This window comes from Oryctolagus cuniculus, chromosome 8 (assembly GCF_964237555.1).
Source record: "Oryctolagus cuniculus chromosome 8, mOryCun1.1, whole genome shotgun sequence".
NCBI lineage: Eukaryota > Metazoa > Chordata > Mammalia > Lagomorpha > Leporidae > Oryctolagus > Oryctolagus cuniculus.
This window is the reverse complement of record NC_091439.1, coordinates 82,982,594-83,008,848: the sequence shown is the minus strand read 5'-3', so window position 1 is coordinate 83,008,848 and position 26,255 is coordinate 82,982,594. Positions and strand designations below refer to the sequence as shown.

The following is a 26,255-nucleotide window of genomic DNA, read 5'->3' as shown; positions in this document are numbered from 1 at the left end:
TTCCTGTCACCCACGTGGGAGACCCAGAAGAAGCTCCTGGTTCCTATATTTGGCCTGGCACAGCCCTGACGGTTGCAGCCATCTGGGGAGTGAACCAGCTGCTGGAAGCTCTGTCTCCATCTCTCCCCGTCTCTGTAACTCTCTACCTTTCACATAAATAAATACATATCTAAAAAATAAAAATAATGAGTATGTTAGGAAAACTGCTGTACTTATAATTCTGAGAAAAACATTTAAATAACTTATTTTTCTTATTTGTTACAGATGTTGATGCAGATTTTTAAATTTTCTTATTATGATGCATGATTTACAAAAATTTCTAACAAAACTTGTTTTTAATTTTATTATAACATACCATGTCACATATGTAAAGGAAATATAAAGCTCATTTACCACAAAGGGCTGAAAATTCATCTGGTTTAGCATAAGTCAATACGGCAGCTAAAGCCTCTCTCCAGTTTTTAAGGTCACAAGACTCTACAATCTCTTTCCAGTTCTTCATCACTACTGCAGTGATGAGCTTGAGAAAGAAAAACAAAGAGAGAATTAGAAGTCCTTAGTGTATCAACAAAAAGTAACTCTGGCTAAACAACCGTACCTTTCGAAATTGCTCTTTACAGCATTTCATGACAAATAAAGCTGCAGCGAAGTGAAGCACAGTCTTGAACCAACTAAATGACTTAATAGATGACACATTTCCTCTAAACAAAACACAAAACTATACTAATGTGTCTGTAAAATATGAAGAGGCTAAGTATAGGCTGCTATCAGAACTATCAGACGGGACCTGCTCTGATAAACCAGGAAAAACTGCCTAGGCATGCAGAATTCTGAGATGTGATGTGAAGGACAAACAGGAATTAACTTCACCAAGAAGGAAAAACTGGGGTGTCTGGCACAAGGATTAAGACTGCTTGGGGGCACGGCGTTGCGGCACAGTGGGTTAAGCTGCTGGCAGCAACACTGGCATCCCATGTGAGCACTGCTTTGAGTCCCACCTACTCCACTTCTGATCAAGCTCCCTGCTAATGCACCTGGCAGTGCAGCAGAAGATGGCCCAGGTCCTTGTGCCCCTGCCATCCATGTGGGAGACCCGGATGAAGCTCCAGGCTCCTAGATTCAGCCTGGTCCAGCCTAGATCATTGTGGCCATGTGGAGAGTGAATGAGCAAATGGAAGATCTCTTTCTCCCTCTCTCTGTAACTCTACCTTTCAAATAAATGTATCTTTTTTAAAAAAAGAAAAAACGACTATGCTTGGGATGCCCAAATTCCATAGATGGGTGCCTGCATTCAAGTAATGGTTCTGCTCCCAATCCCAGCTTCCTGCTAATGAGCATCCTGTGAGGCAGCAGGTGATAGCTCAAATACAGGGGTCCCTGTCATCCATTAAGTTCCTGGCCCTGGCTTCAGCCTGGCCAGGCCCAGCAGTTGTGGGCACTTGGGGAATGAATCAGCAGATGAGAGATCTCAGTCTCTCTTTTCAAAAAATATAACGTCAACATTAAAAAAAAAAAAAAAGAAGGAAAAGTAGGGAATGGCAATGGCATTCCATGCTCTGGGAACACTAGGTGTGAAGTCTTAGGGACAAAGGAATGTGGAGCAAGTGAGAAACTGAAAAACAGGGGCCAGTGCTGTGGCGTAGCTGGTAAAGCCACAGCCTGCTGTGCTGTCATCCTATATGGGTGCCAGTTCAAGTCCTGGCTGCTCCACTTCCTATCCAACTCTCTGGCCTGGGAAAGCAGTGGAAGATGGTCCAAGTCCTTGGGTCCCCGCACCCACGTGGGAGACCCTGAAGAAATGCCTGGCTCCTGGCTTTGGATCAGCGCAGCTCTGGCCATTGTGACCAATTGGGAAGTGAACCAGCAGATGGAAGATCTCTCTCTCTGCATAGCTCTTTCAAATAAATAAATCAATCTTAAAAAAAAAAAAAAAGAAAGAAAGAAACAAACAAACAAACAAACTGAAAAACAGCCAGTGTGGTGAAAAATAAACCAGGGAGACTGGCACTGAGGCTCACTTGGCTAATCCTCCACCTGCAGCGCCGGCACCCCGGATTCTAGTCCCAGTTGGGGCGCCGGATTCTGTCCCAGTTGCTCCTCTTTCAGTCCAGCTCTCTGCTGTGGCCCGGGAAGGCAGTGTAGGATGGCCCAAGTGCTTGGGCCCTGCACCCCATGGGAGACCAGGAGGAAGCACCTGGCTCCTGGCTTCAGATCAGCACAGTGCCGGCCGTGGCAGCCATTTTGGGGGTGAACCAACGGAAAAGGAAGACCTTTCTCTCTGTCTCTCTCACTGTCTAACTCTGCCTGTCAAAATAAATAAATAAATAAAACAAACCAACCAACCAACCAGGGAGAGAAGAACATGGGAAGAGGCTGGGAGACTGACAGCAACCAATGCTGGGGGCACTGCAGTTAGCTTCGATGGAAAATGGTTTACACAAAAATTACTTTTTTATGATGTGAAAAAATAATATCACATAGAAGGGTTATAATTTTTTAGGCCTTCTATGCCATAAGTTCCTCTCCTAGGACTACAGCCTCAGAGATTTGTATAAATCTTCAGTCACAACAAAGGCATTTATAGTACATAAACAAAGGTGTTTAAATTAGCAAAATATTGTAAACATCCAAAAGTATGAGAAAAACATATTCCTATCATAAATATTATAGAGCAATAAAAATATTTATAAGAATCTTTAATGATGTGGAAAAATGCTTACAATGAGACTACCTATAAGCTAAACCACACACATACATACATGTGTGATCCTGATCCTGTTTTAAAAAATGTATAGGGACCAGCGCTGTGGTGCAGCGGGTTAAAGCCCTGGCCTGAAGCCCCGACATCCCATATGGGTGCCGGTTCTAGTCCCAGATGCTCCTCTTCTGATCCAGCTCTCTGCTATAGCCTGGGAAAGCAGTAGAAGATGGCCCAAGTCCTTGGGCCCCTGCACTGCATGGGAGACCCGGAAGAAGCTCCTGGCTCCTGGCTTCGGATTGGCTCAGCTCCGGCAGTTGTGGCCATCTGGGGAGTGAACCAGAGGATGGAAGACCTCTCTCTGTGTCTCTACCTCTCTCTGTAACTCTTTCAAATAAATCCTTAAAAAGAAATTTTATAAATATACAAAAAGAAGTACGAAAAGATTTACTAACTTTCTATGTTAAAGAGATAATTAGAAGTCTTTAGTATATTAACAAAAATTAACTCTGGGTGAACAACCATATGTTTTAAAATTACTCTTCACAGTATTTCATGCCAAATAAAGCTATAGCAATTTTCTACAATATGAAAATAGTTTTAATTTTTAAAACTACATATGGAAACAACAAAAACAGGAATAATCGTGCCAAACTTCCAACAACTATTTCTGGGTCAAGGAATTATGGAGAGGTTTTTGTTTGTTTTTTATCTTTTATTGTTTTTATTTCAATAATCTATAGTATGATGATATTTTCATATAATCATGGAGATAAATGTTACTGTTTATTTTTAAAATAACATACCCTAGTAATTTTGCTTTGGGATTTGGCAAAGTACTTTGTCTGGGTTCGAGCCAAAAGTTCTTTTCCTCCTGCTATGGCCAATATAATGGCATCAGCCATGCGGTTATCATGTAAACAAAGGTCAACAGCACTTTCAAAATCACCCGTCAGCAAAGCCTGAGTAATTAAACCATCAATATCTGCAACAAGAAAATAACACCGAAGTTAAATAGGAAATATCAAAACAACTAAAAAGTACACATTATCAATTTACACACACAAATATAATGCTAGTTGCTAATTACTGGTAAATCAGTTTCTAACACAAGCTGTTATTTATGGATGAGATCCATGGAAATCTACTGAAATAACTTATGTAACACAATACATTTTGCAGACTGCTCAAACCAAGCACATTTCCCTTCCCAAGACACTCAGTCCACATACAACATGAAAACCTAGTCTAGGGGTGGGCACTGTGGCACAGTGGGTTAATGCCCGGGCCTGAAGTGATGGTATCCCATATAGGCGCCGGTTCAACACCCGGCTGCTCCACTTCTGATTCAGCTCTCTGCTAAGGCCTGGGAAAACAGGAGATGGCCCAAGACCTTGGGCCCCTGCACCCACCTGGGAGGCCCAGAAGAAGTTCCTAGCTCCTGGCTTTGGATCAGCACAGCTTCAGCCATTGCAGCCAACTGGGGAGTGAACCATCGGATGGTTCTCTCTCTCTCTCTCTCTCTCTCTCTCTCTCTGCCTCTCCTCTCTGTGTAACTCTGACTTTCAAATAAATAAATAAATCTTAAAAAAAAAAAATAACCTAGTCTAGTTGTGACAAAGAAGTTCTAACTTAAACTCAGGAGCTGCTGCCTTTCAAATGGTTAACAAAAGCAATAAAAAATAAAAACCAACAGGTGCTTACCCCCACTGATGGAGATATTAAATGTTCCTCCAGCTGAGGGTAGAAATTCAGATTCTTGTTTTTCTTCTTTAACATGCTGAGAGATGGAAAAGGCAGCAATTTAACCAGAATGAAACTGTTTGCCACAATTTACTGGCAAAACAAAATTTATACGTGATTATTTACCGCCTGAGTAGAAGACATGCCAAGTTAATTCAGAAAACACTGTCAGATCTAAGTCTCCACTAAAATCTCTGACTCCCTAAGCGTTAACACAATAGTAAAGTCCAAGGTCAGCAGGAGCACTGTCACACTTCAGTGTGCATAGTCACCCTGTACAGAAGTGCATGCATTATTGCTACCTCAAAGACTATTATTAAAGCTGAAGAATCTTTGTTTCCTTGGATACCTCAACCATGAGTGGCTTTTTGATTATACTATTTAGATTTTTTAAAGCACTGTTTCTACACACCTAATAACTCCATTTACCAGGTTTGGTTATAAGGGCTTGCTTTGTTTGAATTACGAAAAATTCATCTGTAAAATCATGATTTATGCGTAGTCATATACTCAAATTCAATTATATGAGGTAATATTCTCTGAAATAAGTCACACTTCAAACAGCAGATCACTGTAAAATATTTTTGCTATAAAATAATTTTTTTTACAAAAAAGTTTTACTGTAAATTTCTGAAGCTACCTACAAGACTGATTCAAAATAAATTCAATATTTTCTTTCTATAGAAAATGTAGGCATTTTGCTGGCAAATAACCTGACATCATTTCTCTTCTATGCTTAAAAATTCAAAAGAAAAAAAATCTCAGAGATTAGAAAGAAAATTAAAAAAAAAACCATAGCTCTTTTAACTTTTCTAACACAAGCTAAAACATCTGTCTTCTGTGGTTAAGTTACCTATTCATATGAATGTAAGTACCTAGTATTCAAGGTCAGGAGCATTTTGAAATTGGATAATTTTAGTGCACAGTACAGCATTACATTATCTGTTAATAAAGCTTAATTAATGTTGGCCATTACAGAATACCCATAACCTTAATTTCCTTTCTGCAACTAAACAAAAGCATTTTGGAGTTTAAAAACTCAAAAGATAATATTAAGAATTTACATTAAGGAATAAGTCAGAGATACTAACCAGAATATATTCACTAAGGAATTTACAAAATACTTTTAAAATTCACCATCTTTCAAATTTGTTTTTTAAACACAACTAAATCTGTATTTATGGACTTACAAATTACACATGTAGCCAAAATGCATACAATTTATTATGTAGTAAGTACCTTTGATATGTATGCTACCACTCTTTCTTCCTCCTCTTGTTTGTTTTAGAAATGAGCTTTCTTTTCAGTGCTACTGAATGCTAAAAGCCTACATATTCACTTCTCCTCTTTCCAGGTTTACCTACAAGTCAGGATTTCAAAAACCACAATAAACAAATCAAGCAGCCCTGGGATTCAGGAAGACCACCAGCAATGAAACCAGGGTTGTTTTTTAAGAAGCTTCTGGACAGGGCTGACGCTGTGGCACAGAAGGTGAAGCCTCCATCTGCAGTGCCAGTTCGCGTCCCAGATGCTCTACTTCCAATCCAGCTCCTGATAATGCACCTGGGAAAGCAGCAGAAGATGGCCCACGTACTTGGGCCCCTGCACCCATGTGGGAGACCCAGAAGAAACTCCTGGCTCCTGGCTTTGGCCCGGCCCAGACTTGGTTGTTAAAGGCATTTGGGGAGTAAACCAGCGATGGAAGATCTCTCCCTTTCTCCTTCTGTATCTCTGTCTTTCAAATAAATAAATAAATAATCTTTTCGAAAAAATTTATGAACAAAATATTATAGTATTTTCTTAGGTTGACATTTATTGTTTTTCAACCTTGCATCTACCTGAAAAGCAGACTCAGAAACCCAGGTTTTCTGAACATGGTCGCAATATCACCACATAAATATAATCACTCTCATTCTGGCAATTGTACAATGAATGGCTTCCAAAGTTACTTCACTTAACACAGGGCTCAAGGCAACGCAAAACTTCTTCAAACACCCCCCATCTGCCTTAGCTAACTGTTCCATACCTCTCCTCTGTGGAAAGCAGTAATATTTCACCAGCCTACTCTTCCCTTAACAGCAGGTCAGCACCCTTGTTACAGAGGGACTTACTCCTTAAAATCCTGGGGATGTCCTCAGCGGCACTGAGTGGCTAAACGACTTTCCCCGGCTGAACCCAAAACCACTGTCAGACTCAGCAAACAGCGCTGAACTTGCTAGCTATTTATAAACAGTATCCAAAACAGAGGCTTTGTTAAACCTAAAGCCAATTTTTATACTCAGATACCTGGATAAAAATGATTTTTAAAAATCTATATTGGTGGCTGGTGTCATGGCTTAATAGGCTAATCCTCCGCCTGCGGTGCCAGCACACTGGGTTCTAGTCCCAGTCGGGGCAGGGATTCTGTCCCGGTTGCTCCTCTTCCAGTCCAGCTCTCTGCTGTGGCCTGAGAGTGCAGTGGAGGATGGCCCAAGTGCTTGGGCCCTGTACCCGCATGGGAGACCAGGAGAAGCACCTGGCTCCTGGCTTCAGATCAGCGCAGTGTGCTGGCCGCAGTGCACCAGCCACAGCGGCCGGTGTGGGTGTGTGTGTGTGAACCAACGGAAAAGGAAGACCTTTCTCTCAGTCTCTCTCTCTCACTGTCCACTCTGTCTGTCCAAAAAAAAAAATTTTTTTTTTTAAATCTATATTGGTGGAGGGAAGCCCAGCACTGTGGCATAGTGGGCTAAGCCTCCACTTGTGCCTGCATCCCATATGGGCTCCAGTTTGTGTCCAGGCTGCTTCTCTTCTGATCCAGTTCTGTGCTATGGCCAGGGAAAGCAGTAGAAGATGGCCCAAGTCCTTGGGCCCCTGCACCTGCGTGGGAGACTCAGAGGAAGTTCCTGGCTCCTGGCTTCGTTGCAGCCATTTGGGGAGTGAACCAGCAGATGGAAGTCCTTTCTGTCTCTCCCTCTCTGTCTCTCAAACAAATAAATAAATCTTTAAAAAAGAAAATCTGTATTGGGGTGGATATTCACCACACTGGTTAGGCTGCCACTTGAGCTATCCACTTCCTATGTATTACAGTGATTGGATCAAGTTCTGGTTACACTGCTTCTGATCCAGCTTCCTGCTGATGTGCCTGGGAGGCAGCAGGTGACTGTGCAAGTAATGGGATCCCTGCCACCCACATGAGACACACAGATGGAGTTCTTGGCTACTGGGTTCAGCCTGGCCTACCCTAGCTGTTAGAGGCATTTGGGAGTGAACTACTGAATGTTAAGATCTCTGTTTCTCTGCAATAAATTGAAAATAAATAAGAAAAATTACAGAAAAAATTCTAAGGGTGCAAGTGTTTGGCATACTGGATAGGATGCCTGGGTTCCAAAACAGATTGAGCCCTGATTCCAATGACAGCTTTCTGCTGTCACCTTCAGAAATACCACGTGACAGCTCCCACATGGAAGACCAGGGTTGACTTTCCAGCTCCCAGCTTTGATCTGCTCAGCCTCAGCCAATGTAAGCATTTGGGGTGCAAAACAGTGGTTGAGAACTCACTCTGTCTGCCTCTAAAATAAACATACTCTTTAAAAAGTCTGTATGGTGCTAACCAAAGGGATACTTAAACATAATTTTTTCAGATACTCAATTTACATAGCAAGGGGCTGTCACTGTGGTGCAGCCTACGATGATGCCCTCCCATAGGAGCACTGCTTTGAGTCCCAGCTGCTCCATGTCTGATCCAGCTCCCTGCTAATGTGCCTGGGAAAGCAGCAGAAGACAGCCCAAGTCTTTGGGATCCTGCTACCCAAGTGGGAGACTCAGAAGAAACTCTTGGCTCCTGGCTCAGCCTGGCCCAGCCCCAGCCATTGCAGCCAACTGAGGAGTAAACCAGCTGATGGAAGTCTCTCTCTCTCCATCACACCTTCTCTCTGTAACTCTGACTTCCAAATAGATGATTTTTTTAAAAAAAGGTATACAGTAATGATTACTGTTTGTTAAATACACTACCTATTATTCATGAGTAGATTCTCAAATCATCATCTATTTGATAACATATATTCAATCTAATTATACACAAATGTACCTCTCTTTACATGCCCTGTAATTTTCTCTAGGTATTCTCAAATTAATTCATACTTTAATAATATTTTAGTCAGACCCTCTATTCCCATGTTACACTAATACTAGTAAATCCACTTCTAAGGAAAAATGTTTTATAGTCATCTTGTAATAGTCTAAATTTATTGACGATGAATTACTTTTATAACTTAGTAAAAGATTATAGAAAGTATTGAAGTATTGCAGGCAGGACAGTCCCATATCCCAAGAACAAAGAAAAAGTCAAGAGATGAGAAAAGAAACTTAAACTTGATGATTAATTTTCCAACATAAACTAGAAATAGAAGCAAGGAAAGTAAATTATAGTGTTAGTTATTAGTTGTTAAAAAAAACTTAGAAAATTAAAAGGAAAAAGATTTAATGATACAACTCTGTGTTCAAGGACTCTTTTTAGTTAGTTATAAAATGTATCACCTATAGCTAAGGATACACTGATAATAAAATGACAATCAATTTAGTTTAGTGAAATATTCTTGGATTCTAACTTTGAGACTAATTCATAAAACTATGCTCCGGAAAGTGGGACCTAGGTGTCTATGTGCCTTAAAAAATTACCTTTATGTGCAATGCAAAGTGAATTTCTGAATAAAACCTCTTTTCAGTTTGACATAGCTATCTGACCTAAAAATTAAGTGAATTTTACATCAACTGTTAATTTTAATATATGTACAATTAAAATATACACACATATATATAATCCAGAAGCCAAATCAGAGAACTAAAGAGCTCAAAGATGGTATTTCTGTTGGTCTACCCTAGATAAATAGATTCCTACCTTAAACATCTCTAAGAAAGCAATATACTCCAACTTAATTTTTCAAGAAGTAGTCAGGGAAGTTTTCGATATTTTACCAAGATATTCAAATATCGCGTATTTTTGTTCAATATAGTATAAAAAAAAAATAAGTACCTCTCCCAAGAGCTGCTCTTCAGCAGCCGGGCTCTCCTCCCCATCACTCTGTGCTACTTGATCAGAGTCTTTAAGAGCCTTTGGTACACAAAACAATCACAGAGGAAGTTGAAGAACACAGCATTAAAAGATTAGTAACAAGGAAGACAAAAGACCCAATCAAACAACATCCAAAGCTAGTTTAATCATCAGAAGCAACATTGAATAAATCTGAGAAATTCCATTAGAGGAAAAGCAAATGTTCCCCCAGCAAAAAAAAAAAAAAAAAAAAAAAGGGCAAAAAAAATCTTCACCATAAGTATCTGAGCAGTCATTGACTGATTTTCTTCTTTTACAAAATTCAAAGATGACAATGCAAAGAATGCTCTGCCATTATTACATTTTATGCTGTTTTAAGATGAGAATTAGAAACTTATTAAAAGACCTAGAATCAGCACTTATTTTTACACATGAAGCCTAAAACAGACCAATTTCTTAAATAACATTTCCTTTTTCTGTTATGGCCTAACCAAAATTTTAAAGGCCTTCTTACCACATCAGCTCCATCCACTTTGTTCAAGGCCAAAGCAATCTGAAATAAAAATAACAACTCACCTACTAAACAAAATTCTATTTCAGGGTATACAGCTAATGTTCACCTATTACACCATTCTCAAGGGCAAAAGTCTACAAAATTCATCAGGGATAGTACGTTTAAAGCAAAGAATAGAATCTGTGCAGAACTGTTTCTTAATAGTTCTACTTTGGCTCACAGGGAATTCTACTGCACAGAGGTATCCTGTTCTGAAGCTCAGTGACAAAACCAACCTCAAAATGAACACGTTTTCTTCTACTTTGCTTTAAATAAAGTAACTATAATTAATTTTTAAAAATATTTCTTCAGGTACTCACTATGGAAAGAACTGCTATTAGAAGTATTCTGACAATCAGATTCTATTTCCTCATTTTTTGCTATCAGGCATGCAGCAAAACTTTCATATTAATCTCTGGCAAACCTAAAAAAGTTACAGTGTCATGAAGTTTAGGCTAATAAATAGTTAAATATAAAAACTCTAAAAGAGTGAGCAAGGACACACAGCTACTAAGTAGCAGGGCTGTGATGCCATCCTAGGTCTGTCTGACATCAAAGGAGCACTGATCAGTGCCTAGAATGCAGAGTATGCAACCTGTACCAGGTATGAACAACATTTTCTGCAATGCTACAGATAGCTAATCAATTCCGAAGAACCACCAAAAGCTAATTACAAGCTACACACTAAGAGAATATAAAATATTGCCTCTAAGGCTTGCAAAGTCAAGATGCTTTTACTGATATTGATGCTATTGATGTCAGCATGATAGAATACTAAGCCCCCTTTCTAGAAGAATAATACAAAATTGCAATCTCATTTCCTCTTTTAAAAAAGGTAATCGTTTCATAATTTAAGATGTGGCAAACTTGAGCCTCCTTTCCTCTCTCCCCCAAGGCCGCTGGTTACTGAGCACGTTATTAAAACTCAGTGCTATTTCCAGTGTTTGCGGCTCACAGTGTCTTAACATTCAAGGTTTGATTATTCCTTACAAGTCTGAGTTGATCTGGTTCTGGCAGCTTCTAAATCCAAGTATAATGCTTCATTCTGAATTTAACAATATGTATTTGAAACTTTGGCAACCAAACACAAATTCTTATTAAATGTTTATTGATTAGCTTGAGATAATCTGTCTAGAGTTTTATAAGAGTTTGATAGCTAAATATCTGTATAAGCACAGTCATTCAACCTTCCCGAGTTTACCTTCTTTCCGAGATCTTCTTTTCTGTATCCTAGAAGTTCAAGGTATTTTCCACGAGAATCATCCTCAAAGTTCACCTTTTAAAAAAAGACATAGCCTTAAAACAAAGGCCTAATTTAAAAGCCTTATTTTTATAAGAAATGACTAAATTCCAAGCAGAATTAGTAAAAAATATTTAAAATCTACCATATCATCTCGAAGATTTACTACTAGAATGAATCCAAAGGCCAGGTTTTTTAAAAATCTGTTATTTTTTTAATAATTAGTGTCACTGATAATTTACTATAATTAAATAAAACTTACTTTAGAACTATTTTTGTAAATACAAACTAACTCATGCTCAAAGGTTATAAGAATGGAAAGCTCACACTACATGAAATGATCTGTCCCAAAACTCTTGCTCAAAATTAATACTTAACTACAAAACATAAAAATACATTCTACAATTTTAGAACTTAACCACATCCTTCTTTTCCCATTATCTTTAACTGGATCTACTAAAGATATTTAAATAGTCTGTGTTTGGGGCTGGCGCTGTGGCGCAGTGGGTTAATCCTCCACCTGCGCCACTGGCATCCCATGTGGGCGCCAGTTCTAGTCCCAGCTGCTCCTCTTCCAATCCAGCTCTCTGCTATGGCCTAGGAAAGCAGTGGAGGATGGCCCAAGTGCTTGGGCCCCTGCACCTGCATGGGAGACCAGGAGAAGCACCTGGCTCCTGGCTTTGGATCGGTGCAGCTCTGGTCGTTGAAGCCATTTGGAGAGTGAACCAACGAAGGGAAGACCTCTCTTTCTGTCTCTCCTTCTCACTGTCTGTAACTCTACCTCTCAAATAAATAAATAAAATCTTTAAAAAAATTAGTCTGCATCTGTATTATATTAACCTCTACGTTATAAATTTAAAATAGGTCTGTGGGCGAGCATTTGGAACAGTGGTGAAGATGCTGCTTAGGATGCTTGCATGCCATTCTAGAGTGCCTGGGTTCAAGCCCTGGCTCCACTGATTCCAGCTTCCCACTACTGCACACCCTGAGAGAAAGCAGGAGTTGGGTCTCTGCCATCCACACGGCAGACCTGAACTGAGTTTCAGGCTCCTGACTTCAGCCTAGCCCAGCCCTGTCTGTTTAGGCATTTGTGGAGTGAACCAGTGGATGGGAGATCTCTGTTTCTCTCTGCCTTCTAATTAAATAAATAAGTAAGAAAAAAACCCTTTAAAAGTACTTTATATTAGGCTTTTCAAAGTAGAGAGGGAAGAACTCTAGAAATAAGATATGCTGTGTGTTCTTTATATGGTTTCTTAAACTCTATCATGAATTCCTGAAATCATATTTTTCTTGTTGTTTCTTTAATAAAAAAGATAGGTTCAGAAATAAGGGGAAAAGTTAAATTTGCAGATAATGAAATAAAATGGTTTTAAATACCAATTTTACCTTCAAAAAGGACCACACATTTTTCTCAAACTCAGTCTGGGAAGCATCAATCTTTTTCTGGCAGTAACTGATAAATCCTTGTGACTGCACGACCTGCTGAAGTTGGTCTGATCGGCTGAGGAATTCCTTTTCTGTTACAACCTGACTGATGAAGACATGATGCTGCTGCTGCTGCTCAGGCCCCTGCTGAGCCTGCACTTTGACATTCTCAAAGGTAACCAGTTTGCCTCCAAACTATGAAAGAACAAATGAATAAAATCAGTTTTAAACACAAGGAGGTATAATTAAAACATGTGCTTACTGTAAACCTGCAAGGAAAGAACCATGACCTTAATTTATCAATTGCATACCCATTTGGATGAAATTAGCTGACACTCTCCCATGCTCCACAACCTGACCCCAGTCTTCAATGACTATTCTTCCTCTTTCACAACCCACAATCAATTATTCCCTAAGCTTCACAATTGCTCAGCCATTTGGTTTTACTACATATCCATTTTGGGATAACTAAGCCATTCATTAACTGAATGATCTAATGAGCTCTGCTCTTATAATCTTTTTTTTTTTTTTTTTTTTTTTTTTTTTTTTGTGACAGGCAGAGTGGACAGTGAGAGAGAGAGAGACAGAGAGAAAGGTCTTCCTTTTGCCGTTGGTTCACCCTCCAATGGCCGCCGCGGCTAGCGCGCTGCGGCCGGCGCACCGCGCTGATCCGATGGCAGGAGCCAGGAGCCAGGTGCTTTTCCTGGTCTCCCATGGGGTGCAGGGCCCAAGCACCTGGGCCATCCTCCACTGCACTCCCTGGCCACAGCAGAGGGCTGGCCTGGAAGAGGGGCAACTGGGACAGAATCCGGCGCCCCTACCGGGACTAGAACCCGGTGTGCCGGCGCCGCTAGGCGGAGGATTAGCCTAGTGAGCCGCGGCGCCGGCCTCTGCTCTTATAATCTAACCACCTCTTATCAGGCCGCACTTCCTAACACTGTTGCATTGGAAACTTATAAGTGTCCAACAGATGACTTTTGGGAGACATATTCAAACCACAGCTGAAACAATCAACAGAGTGAAAGAGCAGCCTACAGAATGGAAGAAAATATGTGCAAGCCATGCATATGATAATGGATTAATATCTAGAATATACAGGTTGAGTATTTCTTACCTGAAATGCTTGGGACCAGAGGTGTTTTGGATTTATTTTCCTATACATAATGAGATATCGTAGAGATGGGGCCGGTCGACCCATGAAATTTATGTTATGCTTCATATATACCTTATACATATAGCCTGAAGGTAATTTTCTACAATATTTTTAGTGCACTTGCATTTTGACAGCAATCTATCAGAGAATTTTTTCTTTAAATATTTATTTATTTGAAAGGCAGAGTTACGGGGGGGGGGGGGGGGGTGTCTTCCATCTGCTGATTCACTCCCCAAATGGCTGCAATGGCTGGAGCTGTGCCAATGTAAAGTCAGGAGTGAGGAGCTTCTTCTAGGTTTCCCACGTGGTTTCAGGGGCCCAAACACTTGGGCCATCTTCTACTGCTTTCCCAGGCCATTATCAGGGAGGTAGATCAAAGTAGAGCAGCCAGGACTTGAATGGGTGTCCATATAGGAAGTTAATGCCATAGGCGGAGGCTTCACCTACTATACCACAGTGCCGGCCCCTGTAAAGAATTCTTACAGGGCAGACAGACAGCGAGTTAAGCTGCTACTTGGGACACCAGCATCCCATACTAGAGTGCCTGGTTTGAATACCAGCTACTCAGAGTTTCCACTGTTTCCCACTAATGTGTCTGGGAGGCAGCAGATGATGGCCAAGACCTTGTGTTCCTGACATCCACACAGGAGACCTGGATGAGTTGCTGGCTCTTGGCTTCAGCCTGGCCCAGCCCCATTTGTTGTGGGCATTTGGGGAATGAACCAGTGATTGGAAGATTTTTCACTCTTTTTCTGTCACTCTGCCTTTCAAATAAATAAATCTTTGAAAAAAGATAGATTTTTTGCTATACATATTATCAAAATCAGAAAAAAAAAGAGTATACCCTTTTTCTGAGAAATCATTTTGAATGCTGAGAATTCCATATCACATCTCAGACTAAAACTTCTTTACTCTGCATCATCCTACAGTAATACTTCATTATGAAAAATCCTCTGTGCTATGGACCATAAAAACAAAATCCACCTACAGAAAAAGAGGCACCAACAGGCCTTCGGATCCACTTGGGCGGCTTCTTCAGAGGCAGCACTATACTGTGCTGAGCAGTCTGCTGTGGAATTTGTAATGGAGGAAGGGGCTGTCCTGTGCCAAAAGGATCCAGATTCCCAAAAGATGATGAAAGCTAAAAACACAGAAAGGGAAAATCTGAGAAGTACACAGATTATGTTGCATTTCTTCAAGTCATACCCAAGAAACTTTTAAAATCTAATTACCCAAGTAATCAGTATTATTGATCAGTAAATCATGATCAAAATAACTACACAGTTTTTTCAGGTGTTATAATAAAAAATCATAATACTTCCATTACCTTATCAACTTGTTTCTGCCTCAAAGTATCTGTGCTCCCTCCCATGATAGAATAAACACTGATACGCCCATCAAACGAAGCAGCAGATAACACAGCAGGATTTCGGGGACACCACTGAATATCAAAGCACCATTGCGTGTTGGTGGGAAGTTCGTACAACACCTAGGCAAAAAAATCAGAAAAGAGCACAGTCATTTTAAAACAAAAATACCTGAATTGATATAGTCAACAAGTTCAGCTAACTTAAGCATTTTCTTCCAGAAAATGTCTTTAGTCAAGAAAAACAATAGTAAGCTATTTTTTTTAAGACTAAGAATGGTCCATTATGATGGTCTTTGATGATAACAGGAATGCTATTAACTTTTATTAATTTTCAACCAGATTTGAACTAGCACATCTTAAAAACTGAAGTTTTGGGGGCCAGTACATTGGTATAGCAGATAAAGCTGCCATGTTCAACACCAGCATCCCATAAGGGTGCCAGTTCAAGTCCTGGCTGTTCCACTTCTGATCCAGCTTCCCGCTAAAGAGCCTGTGAAAGCAGCAGAGGATGGCTCAAATGCTTAGGTCCCTGCACCCAAGTGAGAGATCCAGAAGAAGCTCCTGGCTCCTGGCTTTGGATTGGCCCAGTTCAAGCCATTGTAGCTATTTGGGGAGTGAACCAGGGATGTAAGATCTCTCTTTCTCTCCATCTCTCACTCTATCTCTGCCTTTCAAATAAATAACAAAATACATCTTTTCTAAAAAATTGTTTTCTATATTTACTGAACGGCAGTAGTGTATGCATTTGAACGACCAGAAAACATAACAAAGTCAATTTGCTTAACTCTAAAAGAACCAATGGTTTCCTGTCCAACTGCTTTTGCCTGGTAAGATCAAAACAGTTATTATTGGGGCCGGCGCTGTGGTAAAGTGGGTTAAAGCCCAGGCCTGCAGCGCCAGCATCTCATATGGGTGCCAGTTCAAGTCCCAGCTGCTCCACTGTTGATCCAGCTCCCTACTAATGCGCCAGGGAAAGTAGTGGATGGTCCAAGTCCTGGGGTCCCTGCAACCATGTGGGAGACCCAAAAGAAGCTCTTGGCTCCTGTGTTTGGATTGGCTTAGCTCCAGCCAAAGCAGCCAGTGAACCAGCAGATGGAAAACCTCTCTCTCTCTCTGTGATTCTGTCTTTCAAATAAATAAAGTAAATCTTCAATTAAAAAAAGTATTAATTATTTAAGTTATCTGAAGAAAAATTTTTTAAAGATTTAGTTATTTATTTGAAAATCTGAATTACACAGAGAGAGAAAGAGAGGCAGAGATAGAAGTCTTCCATCCTCTGGTTCACTCCCCAATTGAATGCCAACAGTTGGAGCTGTGCCGATTGAAAGCCAGGAGCCAGGAGCCAGGAGCTTCTTCCGGGTCTCCCACTTGAGTGCAGGGGCCCAAGGACTTGGGCCATCTTCTACTGCTTTCCCAGGCCATACCAGAGAGCTAGATCGGGAAGTGGAGCAGCCAGGACTTGAACCAGCACCCATATGTAAGATGCCGGCACTGCAGGCAGCGATTTTACCCACTATGCCACAGCACCAGCCCCTTGAAGACCAAATTTTAAAAATCAATCTTTATTTGATTGTCATAGTTACAGAGATTTTCCATCTACTGGTTCACCTCCCATATGGCTGCAACAACTGGGACTGGGCCAGGCAAAAGCCAGGAGCCAGGAATGCCATCTGGGTCTCTCCTGTTGGTGGAAATGGCCCAGTCACTTGGAGTATCTTCTGCTGCTTTTCCCAGGCCATTAGCGAGAAGCTGGATTGGAAGTGAACAGCCAGGACACAAACCGGTGCCATATGGGATGCTGGCATCACAGGCAGTAGCTTCATCTGCTATGCTATAATACTAACCCTAAAATCAATCTTAAGAGAGAAGAACTCGCTGAGAATCTGGCTTTAAGTCAAGAGGGGAAATGTGTACACACCTCTCCTACTGGCACAGAATTCTAACAGAGCTCAGCATCTGAAGCCTTTTTTTTTTTTTTTTTTTTTAAAGAAGAAAAAAAGACAATGGAAAAACTACAGAAGATGGCTGGTAGAAAATCTTTACAATATCATGATTGTAGCTAACTCAAATTTAGTGTGGTGATGCCTGCTATACATAGGAGTAAAAGTATAAGGCCTCAAGAAACAAGTCTGGGGCAGACAGACTAACCTAACAGTTCAGATGCCTGAATCTCACATTGGAGTACCCAGGTTCAATAAAGTCCTGGGTCCTGATTCCAGGTTCCTGCTAGTGTGGACCTGGGGAGGCAACAATGGTCACTCAAGTTATTGGATTCCTGCCACTCATGGAAAGATCTGGATTAAATTTCTGGCTCTTGCCTCTGGCCTTTGTGGGCCTTTGGGGAGCAAACCAGCCTAAAGGGCCCTCTCTTTGTATATCTGTCTCAAATAAATGAAAAGGAAAAAGAAGCCAGGAAAACTGGCTTCATGTGACATCTACAATGTTTTATTTTATAAGAAAAGATTTAGGTTAGACCTTGGGACATTCACACCTGTGACACAGCATCCCATATGGGTGCCAGTTTGAGTCCTGGCTGCTCCACATCTGATCCAGCTAATGGCCTGGGAAAGCAGTGAAGATGGCCCTACTGCTTGGACTCGTTACCCACATGGAAGACCTAGAAGAAGCTCCTGGCTTTGGCCAGGCCCAGCACCAGCCACTGTGGCCATCTGAGCAGTGAACCAGCTGATAGAAGATCTCTCTGTCTCTCCCTCTCTCTGTAACTGTGACTTACAAATAAATAAATAAATCCTTAAATATATATATATATAAATTATTTTATTGACTGTTTTTCTATTTAAACAGCTGGGTTTAAGATAATGTTCTTAATAAAATCTGCTGGATTAACATTTCGTACACATCTTTATGTACTTAAAACATATACTTAATTAATAAAATGCTTAAAGAATCCATATGGAGGTGGGCATCTAGACTAGACTAGTGATTAAAATGTCCTGGGGAATCTGAGCATGTTAATTGCTACCTGTTATGCAGGCAATCCATACTGGAGCAAAGGTTTGAGTCTCAGATGCTCCGCTTCTAATCCAACTCCCTGCTAATGCCCCTGTCTCCCTCACGGGAGACCCAGATAGAGTTCCTGGCTCCTGGTTTCGGGTTAGCCCAGCCCCAGCTGTTGAGGCCATTTGGGGAGTGAACCAGCAGACAGAGATTTCTCTTTCTTCCTCTCTGTAAGTGCCTTTAAGTACATAAATTAAATAAATAAAAATAAATAAATAAGAAGGATTGCCTCACTCCATATTAGAGTACCTGTGGTCAATACCCAGCTCCAACTTCTGACTGCAGTATTCTTGCTAATGCAGATCCAGGGGAAGCAACAGCAATAGCTCAAGTAATTGGCCTCCTGCCACCCATTGTGAGAGACCTGAATTGGGTTCTCATCTCTCAGCTTTGACCCCTGGCCCAGGCAGAGATGTTTTGGGCATTTGGGAAGTGAAGTAGCAGATGGGAGATCTCTCTTTCTGCCTCTCAAATTAATTAACTGTTTTTTTTTTTTTAATTAGAATCTATATGGAAAATTTTTTTAGAGTTCTTACAAATCACACAGAAATAAAATATACAAGTGGTATAAGGTTAAGAAACATTTCCTTCCCATACCTCTCCTGTGTTTGGGTTAGAGCAGAGAATCTTAGCATCTTTCCCACAGCTCAGTAACAATTCAGGATCTGCCATACTCCAAGCAATCGCCAAAATTCCTCTATGAAAAACACAAAGGGAGCAAGAAATTTTTAATTTTGAAAAAATCAAATCTCATATTATTTCAATCTAAGCTAACAGAGTATTACTTCAATCTTTCCACAAGGCAACTTGGTAATGTATCTGTTCTTTGGTTGTTACAGAGACACAAGATATCCAATATGGTGTATACTTTATGTCAGATTTATTTCATGTCTTTCTTCTTTTCTACATATATAAATGTATGGATATAGATAGATTTTGACCCTCTGAAAATTAATAGAAAAACAAATGCCCAACAATATGGTCTGTGTAACAGCAAATTAAAGCTATTTTGATGAAAAAGTACATAGATAAAAATTATTTGTAGAAATCTCACACAGTACTGATGACAAATGAAAAACTCCATCGAGGGGCGGTGTTGTGGCATAGTGGGTAAAGCCACTGCCTGCAGTGCCGGCATACCACATGGGTGCCAGTTTGAGTATGGGCTGCTCCACTTCTGATCTGGCTCCCTGCTAACATGCCTGGGAAAGCAGTAGAAGATGACTCAAGTCCTTGGGTCCCTACAGCCATGTGGGAGACGTGGGCTTCAGATCAGCCCCGTTCTGGCCATTGCGGCCATCTGGGGAGTGAACTAGTAGATGGAAGACCTCTCTCTCTCTCTTTCTCTGCCTCTCTGTAACTCTGCTTTTCAAATAAATAAGCAAATCTTAAAAAAAAGTTATCTAACTATATGTATAAATTATCAAAATGCCATACATATGTAAATTACATATGATAAAATGTTTTAACTATGAATAGGTAGGAAATTTTTCATATTTACATATTTACATATTTTTCTCTTTTTATTGATATTTTCTAGCTTTTTTAATAAGTCATTTTTATATAAACTTCTATTAGTTAAAAATTTAAAACTCTATCTCACAAAGAAGTATTAGATGTAAATTTCAAAGACTTGACTTCAGTTTCTTTGTGTTATAATAATTCTCAGATTCTTTTAAACTCCAGTATAAGCAAAGTAGTATTTTTCTGATAGTTCTGAAAACTCAGATTACCACAAAAAACTAAAACCTCCTGTACTATACCTTCCAAAGGAGGCCACTATTAACATTTTGGCTTTTTTATATTCATGCTTATGTTGTTCTGAGATCCTAGAAACTAGAATATACTTTAAAAAAAACTACAAAATACAATCAAGTTTGAGCATTTCTTAAAGCAAAGGGATGGGCAGTTGGCACAGTGGTTAAGCTGTTGCTCAGGCTGCCTGCCTTCCATATCAGAGTGCCTGGTTCAAATCCAAGTTCCTCCACTTCTGATCCAGCTTCCTGCTGATGGGCACCTTGGGAGGCAACAGGTGATGGCTCAAGTAATTGAGTCCTTTCCACTAATGCAGGAGAGCCAGACGCAGCTCTAGGCTCCTGGCTTCAGCCTGACCCAGCCCTGGCCGTCGCCGGTCTTTGAAGGGAGTGAACCTGTAGATGGAAGATCTATCACTGTCTGTCTCTGCCACTCTTCGCCTTTCAAATAAAATGAAAATAAATCATCTATTTACAAAAAGACCAACTAAACAAAATAAAACAAAATAAAAACTAAACAAAATAAAAACATAACAATTAAAGCCACTCATTTCTCCTGAAAACACTACAGTAGTTCCAAGCTGTATAGATTTTTACCTTTTAAAGTTCCAAAGTTAAAAAAAAAGTATCAACATCTGTGGTCTTTCTTTCCTCCAAAACTTGCTTTTAACTCAATCTTTTGGAATCAAGAAAATATGGTTCAAGAGAAAGATTCAATTTGTGTGAATAATATATTTTATTCCCAACATTCTATTTTTAAAAGTTCAAACATCTGTAAAAGTTACTTAACAGTGTGAAGTATACCTTTGTACCAATCACCTAGATTCCCTGATTTGGCCAGATTTAATTTATGTCTTTCTTCCTCTCTATATATACAAATTTAAGGACAGAGACAGACTTTGACCATCTGGGAATTAAAAGTTGCAGATATCATGACACATCACACCTACATTTATCTCCTCGGGTATAAACATTCTCTACACAACCACCACACAATTACATATTCAAATATTTATTATCTATTTGCAATACTATTTTAAAAATGTAATCCATATTCAAATTTCACCAACTATATCAATAATGTACTTTGTAAGTTCTCCCCTCACCATACATGTCAATAATTTCAAGACATCTCGAGTGACTTTTAGGGGAAGGGCACTGCAGTACAGTGGATTCTGCCACTATTTGCCACACCAGTATCCCGTATCAGAGTGTCAAGTGAGCCCCAGCTGCTCCACTTCCAATCCAGCTTCCTATTAATGCACTGGGAAGGCAGCAGATGATTGCCCAAGTGCTTGGGTTCCTGCCACCCACATGGGAGACCCAAATTGAGTTGCAGTCTCCTGGCTTAGGCCTGGCCCAGCCAAGGCTGCTGTGGCCATTCAGGGAATGAACCAGCAGATGGAAGATCTGTCTGTCTCTTTCAAAATAAATGAATAATTCTTTAAAAAAAAAAAGACTTTGAACAAAATTTATTTCACATGACCCCTCAGAGAACTTATGAGGTACTTTAAAAATATCACAGAGGCCGGCGCCGCGGCTCACTAGGCTAATCCTCTGCCTAGCGGCGCCGGCACACCGGGTTCTAGTCCCGGTCGGGGCGCCGGATTCTGTCCCGGTTGCCCCTCTTCCAGGCCAGCCCTCTGCTGTGGCCCGGGAGTGCAGTGGAGGATGGCCCAGGTGCTTGGGCCCTGCACCCAATGGGAGACCAGGAAAAGCACCTGGCTCCTGGCTCCTGGCTCCTGCCATCGGATCAGCGCGGTGTGCCGGCCACAGCACGCCGGCCGCGGCGGCCATTGGAGGGTGAACCAACGGCAAAGGAAGACCTTTCTTTCTCTCTGTCTCTCTCTCTCACTGTCCACTCTGCCTGTCAAAAAAAAAAAAAAAAAATCACAGAATTGTAGTACTGGAACTGTTTCATTTATCAGGCAAAGAAAACTGAGAACTAAAGAAGTTGATTTGCTCCTGGCAGCCAGCATAGCACCTTGCTAAACTATGACCACTTCTTAGTAGTAAAGTGTTGTGTTAAGATTCTGAACTAGGGCCAGTGCTGTGGTGCAGTGGGTTAAACCACGGCCTGCAGCACTGGCATCCCATACAGGCGCTGGTTCAAATCCCAGCTGCTCTCCTTACAATCCAGCTCCCTGGCAATATGCCTCCAAAAGCAGCAGAGGATGGCCTAAGTCCTTGAGTCCCTGCCACCCACGTGGAAGACCTAAATGAAGTTCCTGGCTCCTAGCTTTGGATGGGCACAGCTCTGGCTATTGCAGCAATTTAGGGAGTGAACCAGTGGATGGAAGATCTATCTGTCTTTCCCTCTCTCTCCCTCTATAACTCTGCCTTTCAAATAAATAAATACATCTTTCAAAAAAGATCCTGAACTCTGGGATCAGACTGGGTTAGAAACCAGCATGTAGCCGGTGCCGCGGCTCACTAGGCTAATCCTCTGCCTTGCGGCGCCGGCACACCAGGTTCTAGTCCCAGTCGGGGCGCCGGATTCTGTCCCGGTTGCCCCTCTTCCAGGCCAGCTCTCTGCTGTGGCCAGGGAGTGTAGTGGAGGATGGCTCAAGTGCTTGGGCCCTGCACCCCATGGGAGACCAGGATAAGTACCTGGCTCCTGCCATCGGATCAGCGCAGTGCGCTGGCCACAACGCGCCAGTTGCAGTGGCCATTGGAGGGTGAACCAACGGCAAAGGAAGACCTTTCTCTCTGTCTCTCTCTCTCACTGTCCACTCTGTCTGTCAAAAAAAGAAACCAGCAACCAGCATGTGACTTTGGGCAAGTTTTATTGAGCTTCAACTTCCAATCTAGAAAATGGACTAATAATAATATTTACACAATAAAGTTATTAAGAGGATTGATCAAGCTAATATGTACAGTGCTTGTATATTTTACATGTTATGTTGGTGCTGGTTGTCTTCTCACTATACTCTAAGCTCCCCTCTGTTTTGTTGCTAGATCTTAGTTCAGTTCCTGGTACAGAGTAGATGATCAATAAGCATTTGCTGAGTGAATGAACACAACCTTAAATAATACGGGGAAAGTTTTTATTTTAATTTATTTTTTTTTTTATTTTTTTTTTTTTGACAGGCAGAGTGGACAGTGAGAGAGAGAGACAGAGAGAAAGGTCTTCCTTTGCCGTTGGTTCACCCTCCAATGGCCGCCGCGGCCGGCGCGCTGCGGCCGGCGCACCGCGCTGATCCGATGGCAGGAGCCAGGAGCCAGGTGCTTTTCCTGGTCTCCCATGGGGTGCAGGGCCCAAGCACCTGGGCCATCCTCCACTGCACTCCCTGGCCACAGCAGAGGGCTGGCCTGGAAGAGGGGCAACCGGGACAGAATCCGGCGCCCCGACCGGGACTAGAACCCGGTGTGCCGGCGCCGCTAGGCGGAGGATTAGCCTAGTGAGCCGCAGCGCCGGCCTAATTTATTTATTGATTTATTTGCTTATTTGAGAGGTAGAGTAACAGAGAGAGCAAGAGACAGAGAGACAGGTTCTTTTATCCACTAGTTCACTCCCCAAATGGGCACAATGGCCAGAGCTGAGCCGATCTGAAGACAGGAGGCAAGAGCCTCTTTCCAGGTCTCCCACATGGGTACAGAGGCCAAAGCATTTGGGCCATCTTCTACTGCTTTCCCAGATACATTAACAGAGAGCTGGATTGGACGAGGAGCAGCCAAACTCTATCTGGTACCCGATGAGCTACTGGCACCACAGGCGGCAGCTTTACCCGTTATGACACAGTGCCAGCCATTGAAAAAAAACTTTTATATGCCTCAAAATCATCTCTTCCTTACTAAAAATTGATTGAGCATAACTGTAACAGGATTAAATTTTGACTAGGCTCTTTTCTTCTTTATAAGAAATTCAAGGGGCTGGTGCTGTGCCGTAGCGGGTAAAGCCGCCGCCTGCAGTGCCAGCATCCTATATGGGCCCTGGTTGCTCCACTTCCGATCCAGCTATCTGAAATGGCCTGGGAAAGCAGGAGAAGATGGCCCAAGTCTTTGGGCCCTTGCACCAATGTGGAAGACCCAGAAGAAGCACCTGGCTTTTGGCTTTGGATCAGGGCAGCACTGGCCAGTTGGGGAGTGAACCAGTGGAAGGAAGACCTTTCTTTCTCTCTCTCTGCCTCTCCTTCTCTCTCTGTGTAACTCTTTCAAGTAAATAAACAAATCTAAAAAAAAAAAAAAAAAAAAAAAAAGATATTCGAGGAAAGATGACAAACTCAGGGCCAGCATTGTGGCACAGCAGGTTAAGCCACGGCCTGACTCCAGAATCTCACGTGGGCACCCATGGGAGTTCCAGCTGCTCCACTTCAATCAAGCTCCCTGCTAACATGCCTAAGAAAGCAGTGGAGGATGACCAAGTTACTTGGGCCACTGTGCTCATGTGGATGTGTTAGGTAGGAAGTCAGATACGAGCTTATGTGTGTGTGTGACATAAAGGCCTAAAGAGTTGACATCTAGGTCCAGCATATGCATCTCAAAGTCATCCCGATAACGTTTCAGGGGCAGCCCAGTATTTGCATCCTGCCCAGCCCCCTTCTACCAGATAACCTGCCAGGTGGGGGTCCCTGCCCCTTCTGCCTGATAATTTTCCAGATGGCAGCCCAGCATCTGCACTTCAAATGCACCCAGCCTCTTCTACCCGATAACCATCCTTCCTCTAAGACTCCTCTAAGGCGGGGTGACGCCTGATAACTCCAGGGGGAAAACTCAGAGTTTTTCTAGTTACATCCAAGAAGTCCTTTGTTCCAAGAGGAGCAGAGGTGAGAAGACAAAGACCCATCCCCTTAAAAACCACCCCCTCCACCTCAGCCGGACCGCACACTCAGCCCTCTGCCTCTCTGCTGAGCCGCCCACCTGGCCTGCCCAGGTGTATTCACCACTCAACCATGTAATCTCACTCTCCCCTAGTCTGGGCGACTGGGCACTCTCTCTCAGGTTCTGTCTGGAGAGGTGCCCATCGTTCTTACGGATGTCCCTTCCCTAATAAGCCTTGCTATTGTATTTTCCACTGCTCTCTGTCTCACGCCTGAATTCTTTCTTGCGCGAAGACAAGAACCTTGCCATTCACCAGTAACAGATGGAGTTTCAGGCTCTTGGTTTCTGCCTGACCTAGCTCTGGCCATTGAGGCCATTTATGGGGGGTGAACCAGCAGAAGGAAGATCTCTCTCTCCCTTTCTCTGTAAATCTGACATTCAATTATAAATAAAATTTTTTTAAAAAAGAAAGATAAAAAATATTAAGAATCATTAAGACTTCTTCATATGCAAATAGACTATATGGAGATAAAAGGGTTTTAAAGCTTTGGGGTGTGTGTGTGTGCTGTCACACAGTGGGTAAAGCCACCACCTGCAGTGCTGGCATCTCATATGAGTGCCAATTCAAGTCCCAGCTGCTCCACTTCTGATCCAGCTCTCTACTATAGCCTTTCCCAGGCCATAGCAGAGAGCTGGATTGGAAGTGGAGCAGCCAGGACTCGAACTGGCCCACTTCTGATCCAGCTCCCTGATGACAGACTGGGAAAACAGCCGAAGATGGCTAAGTACTTGGGTCTGTGCACCTACATGGGAGATCCAGACAGAGTTTCAGGCCCTTGGCATTGGTGTGACCCAGCTGACTGCTGTGATCACTTGGGGAGTAAACCCGAAGATGGAAGATCTCTCTGTCTCTTCCTCTAACTCTGCCTTCAAATAAATAAGTAAATCTTCAAAGAAAGGAAAAAAAAAAAAAAGAATTGTTTCTATTGAATAAATATGCCTATGTTCTCTGGGCACCTAACTATCAGCGAAAGGAAATGTGTAAAATCACTAAATTCAACGATACTAACATGAGAAAAACTGAAAACTGGCCAGTGTTGTGGCATAGTGGGTATGTGCTGGCATCCCATAAGAGCACCAGTTTGAGTCTTGGCTACTCCACTTCCAATCCAGCTCTCTATTAATGGCCTGGGAAAAGTAGTGGAAGATGGCTCAAGTGTCTGGGCCCCTGCCACCTACATCAGATACTGAGAAGCTGGCCTAGCCCTGGCTGTAATGGCCATTTGGGGAGTGAACTGGGAATGGAAGATCTCTCTGTCTCTTCTTCCAAGTCTTTCAATTAAATACAATCCTAAACAAAAAACAAACAAAAACCACTAAAAACAGAATGAATCACCTACTTTTTACAGAATGTTTAATTTTAAATTAAAATAAGGGCTGGTGCCATGGTGTATGGGTAAAGCCACCGCCTACAGTGCAGGCATCCCATATGGGCACCGGTTCGAGACTGGC

The 26,255-nt window shown here is 41.8% G+C and overlaps 1 protein-coding gene across 46 annotated transcripts in view; it reads right to left on the bottom strand.

The window, feature by feature from the left end:
• SEC31A (SEC31 homolog A, COPII coat complex component) overlaps nt 1-26,255 on the bottom strand; it is an 89,831-nt gene that overhangs the window by 41,269 nt on the left and 22,307 nt on the right. For 16 of the 46 annotated variants that reach the window (XM_008267663.4, XM_008267665.4, XM_008267667.4 and 13 more), the window contains exons 8-17: nt 18,826-18,925; nt 15,169-15,330; nt 14,830-14,982; nt 12,650-12,883; nt 11,225-11,299; nt 9,985-10,023; nt 9,453-9,530; nt 4,403-4,478; nt 3,505-3,683; nt 394-520 (exon numbers count right to left, since the gene is read on the bottom strand). In XM_008267663.4, the coding sequence (XP_008265885.2) occupies nt 394-520; nt 3,505-3,683; nt 4,403-4,478; nt 9,453-9,530; nt 9,985-10,023; nt 11,225-11,299; nt 12,650-12,883; nt 14,830-14,982; nt 15,169-15,330; nt 18,826-18,925 (1,223 nt within the window). The remainder of the gene's footprint in view (nt 1-393; nt 521-3,504; nt 3,684-4,402; nt 4,479-9,452; nt 9,531-9,984; nt 10,024-11,224; nt 11,300-12,649; nt 12,884-14,829; nt 14,983-15,168; nt 15,331-18,825; nt 18,926-26,255) is intronic. The other 30 variants (XM_008267670.4, XM_051819616.2, XM_051819622.2 and 27 more) reach the window with 3 other exon arrangements.